At 39.6% G+C, this 4,325-nt stretch overlaps 1 protein-coding gene across 1 annotated transcript in view; it reads left to right on the plus strand.

The window, feature by feature from the left end:
- The first annotated feature begins 2,048 nt into the window (after positions 1–2,048).
- snap29 (synaptosome associated protein 29) overlaps positions 2,049–4,325 on the plus strand; it is a 4,285-nt gene continuing 2,008 nt past the window's right edge. Inside the window, exons 1-3 of the mRNA XM_010784207.1 lie at positions 2,049–2,327; positions 2,463–2,659; positions 3,863–3,948. Of these exons, the coding sequence (XP_010782509.1) occupies positions 2,091–2,327; positions 2,463–2,659; positions 3,863–3,948 (520 nt within the window). The 5' untranslated portion in view covers positions 2,049–2,090. The remainder of the gene's footprint in view (positions 2,328–2,462; positions 2,660–3,862; positions 3,949–4,325) is intronic.

Consider the following 4,325-nt stretch of genomic DNA (forward strand, 5'->3'; position numbering starts at 1 on the left):
CTTTGACAATAAATACATAAAAAAATGTCATCTGTGGAAGCCGTAGTCCTACTGTAAAAAGCACGACCAATCATTTTAGCCGGCCTGGCTAAAATAACTGGATGGCCTACCTCAGCGCCGCTGGCCTACCTGCCTGTCAGCCTTCCATCTCGTGCACAAACTTATCTCGTGCCCTCATTGGTCATGTGCGCGTACGTGTGTGTTGGAGGAGGGGCTCTGTAAGGAAGTCTGAAGGAAGAGGTAGATTTTTTTCGGCTGCGTACTTTCAAATTCTAGCGGACTCGAGCTGGTTTCTCCAAAGTTACATACCCCACCTTTTAAGAGAAAGTGATTTATCCTAAACCTGACAGATTTTCCTAACGGGCAGTGCAAAAAGTGGCTTAAACCTGCCTTCTGTCAAATGGCCAGCAGGGGGCGACTCCACTGGTGGAAAAGAGAAGTCTGATTCTATAGAAGTCTATGAGACAGTGGTTCTACTTCTCACTTCTCACTTGTGTTTATAGTTTCTAAAACTGGTTTCCTTTCTGCTTTAATACAGCATGTTTCTATTTTGATTTTTAGGCTAAAATAGAATTAATATAAAGCAGAGTAAGCTTTAAGTCGGGTTACCTTGTGATGGACAGGTTTCTACAACATTGTTATCTGGTTTGGGTGAAGTCATTCCTGTTATCTTCACACTATGCTGTAGACACAACTCAGACATATTACACCGTGTACTATTAATATGGTGATTGTAATCGCAAATAGTTGCCCCTTCAGTCCAAAATTCACTATGGCTGTTTTTTTACTGAACGTACAGCACTTTTTTTAGCCCTGTCATCCCGAACGCTACCTTCTGCCATGGCACGAAACAGTGTTGATGAGAGCAGTGACAGTCATTCAGTATAGTAGAGTTGTAGAAAATAAAAGGAAAGCATTCATATGAAATAGGAAAACCCTTCTGAGAACTGAACTTTTTTGATCAGCAACATTTGCATGACAGATAGTGTGATGATAATTTGTCATTGTAAAAATATATATTTGAGATGGTGCGACTGTTATACAAATCATTATTAAATGTTTTTACATAAACAGCTGTTCAGTCACACTTTTCATGCTTCTGGACTGTCAATACCTGTCCCATACTCAAGCAAAACGTTGCGACAAATGTTTCGGTTGACACGATAAGTTTAGACAATGTAAAATTAGAAGAAGGCTGTGATTAGTCTGTATAGAAGTTTTTTTTGTGATTACATCTTTTGGCTTTTGAACAACGGAGCTAGTCATCCTGACCTCTAATAGGGTTTGACACAGCTGTCACGAGTTAGTGAGGCCACTGCATGTTCTCAAGATGGGCAGAGCGGGCTGGAGAATGAGAATATATTGCAGCAGATACAGATGTCAGCCACACAGACAGAGATGCCGTCTATAGGTTGCTTTAATTAGCAAAGTCTCTACCGAATTAACTATAAAGGGCTCTTTTTTGATGCTGGTTTTCTGGTTGTGATTTAAATATTTCACTCTAGAAAAGGTACCAAATGGATGACTAACTTTTCTGAAAAGTGAAGCATACCAAGTTCCCATCAGCAAAAACACGTGGGTTTGCTATCCTGGCTCCAAAATGGTGGAATGAGCTCCCCATTGACATCAGGACAGCAGAAAGCTTACACATCTTTCGGCGCAGACTGAAAACTCATCTCTTTCGACTCCACTTCGAGCGATAGAATTACTAACAAAGCACTTATAAGCTAATAAAGGACTGGCTTATCTAAAGCCAGTTGAGTAGCACTTGAAATCGTTTAGCTCTATGAAACCTGATGTACTTATATGATTCTGTTTTCTTCAAGTTTGTATCTTCTCGGTCGAATGCACTTATTGTAAGTTGCTTTGGATAAAAGCGTCAGCTAAATGCAATGTAATAAAATATTCACTGTTCTCACTTTAAATGGTTCCCACAATATTGTGATTTCACAGAAAATAATCTGTTGGGTGTGAAAGTGAATTATTGACCTCAATAATGGTTGTAAATGGTTGGTGGTGAGATATAAAGCTCTGTAAATGTCCAAAAGACCTTGAATTAATGTATCAAACACTCTGTATCTGCTCCACAGATGGCCTACCCTAAAACCCACAACCCGTTTGCAGATGATGACGATGAGGCTGACTTTAGGCCTAAAAGAAAGGAGTTTGATGACGAGCCCAGTGACAGTGAATTGACTGATGCAGAGAGGAGACAGAGGTACCTCCAGCAGGAAGTGATGCATACAGCTCAGTCTGCCGTGGACAGCAGTCACCGTTCCATTAGCCTCATCTATGAATCGGAGAAGATGGGTGTGGAAACTGCTGAAGTATGTTAAACTAATCAAACTTACAATGACAGACGATGGCAACATATATTGTACAATATCTTTCTCTTTCTTTCTGTCTCTCTCTTTCTGTCTCTACCTCTCTTTTGCTCTACCTCTCTGTCTTTGTCTCTGTAGGAGCTGATGCGACAGGGGGAAGTTCTGAAGAGGGCCGACAAGGCGATGGACAACATGGATCAGGACCTTAAGACCAGCCAGAAGCACATCAACGGTATAAAAAGTGTGTGGGGCGGCCTTGTTAATTACTTCAAGGGCAAGCCAGAGACAAAGCCACCACCACCTGAAGAACCAAAGGCCTACCTGGCCCACGACAGGTAGCATTCAGTCCTATATTATAACAAAATAGTTGACATATCAATGTGGTGATATCATTTTAAAACAGATGTGAAAAGAGTTGAGAAACGCAGTGATAATATCATAAGGCAGAATACAAGACAAGATGTTGTCTGGTATTTCATCTTCTGAACTTGTTTGGCCTTCTCTAAATGAATGGAATACTTCATCTATCAACACATCTCTCTTATCACCAACCCACAGTCCGTTTGGTTAGTTAGCTTACTGACTTAAATATACTAATTAAAAAAAAAACTCAACCTTCAAACATTATTCCATATTCAATATAGTTATGTGAATAAATAATCAAGAATGCTTAACTTTAAATATATTACATTTCAGGGTAATTTGCTACATAAATAAGAATCTTAGGTTTCTAAAAACAGCAAAGTAAGATCATTTATTTATGGTCAAAATTGACTCGCATGTCATGACTCTTAGGACTTAAAAGTGAGTGTCCTTTATTCCGTACACCAGTGCAACATATGTTCAGTTACTGTACAATCCAATCTTCCTAATGCAATACCATATAGATTTCAATAATGTGTGATGACAGGTGGAACCTCAAATGCAAATCAATGTATGGTCGGCAATTTGTATACCATGGATAAAGAGTCCTCATTTTAATTGTACTGTCTTAATCCGCTACTGAACTTGGCATGTATACTTTTTATTCATCTTCCAAGTCAATTCTGATATAATCTGTCATTTTCATTACTTCAAGGTGAGAGATACATTTAATAGGGCTTCAATATAGAGCAGTCCTGAGGCTTACTGCTCAAATATACTTTGTTTGTCCTTTGCTCTCTCCTAAATCAGTACGTTTAATCCAATCTAAATTTAAAAGGAAAGAGCAGTATCTTCTGATCCAAACCTTTTTATTTTAACCACAACCCAGAGTCTAAAACAAAGTCTGATAAACCAGACACTTTTAGATATGTATTTTTAATAGGTATTTGTTGATCCACTAACACAACAGCAGGTACATGTATTCACTGCACAGTAAAAATCACTTCTATGTATTTAGGATTTATTGAGCAAATTGGAGAGCATTATTTAACAACAAAACCTTCATAACAACGACCCAGAATTAGTGTTTTTGTAATGCTACCATAACATATGTGCAAAGCCATTCGCAGCTTCTTGTCATTGACATTGCTGAACCATGTTTCTCTGATTGTCAGATTGCAGAATGCCCTGTCGAGCAGCAGAGAAACTGAAGAGAAGTACCAAGCCAGCCACCCTAATCTGAGAAAGCTGGAAACAGAAGGTAAGAGTTGGCCCAAGAAAATCAGAATGGCGTAGCTTTATCACAAACTGCAGTGATGCAAAGTAGTCGCTTTTCGGCGCCTCCCGCTCGCTTTATTAACGCTGATTTGGGGTGACTTGTGTAATTCGTGGAGAACCGAAGAGTTTTCGTTTTTTTGGGGGGGGTCCGTCAGTCAGTCCGTCAGTCAGTCAGTCAGTCAGTCAGTCAGTCAGTCAGTCAGTCAGTCAGTCAGTCAGTCCGTCCGTCCGACTGACGGACAACTTCTCACTTCAAAAAAGAAGAAGAAATCTAGATCGCAAAATAATTAAACAAGCGAGTACCTGTTTTTCCTGGCCAAGGACAGGTTCCTTGAACACAACACGAGTGTAACGTGTCTT

This window comes from Notothenia coriiceps, unplaced genomic scaffold (genome assembly GCF_000735185.1).
Source record: "Notothenia coriiceps isolate Sejong01 unplaced genomic scaffold, NC01 NC01_scaffold00026228, whole genome shotgun sequence".
Classification (NCBI taxonomy): Eukaryota; Metazoa; Chordata; class Actinopteri; order Perciformes; family Nototheniidae; genus Notothenia; species Notothenia coriiceps.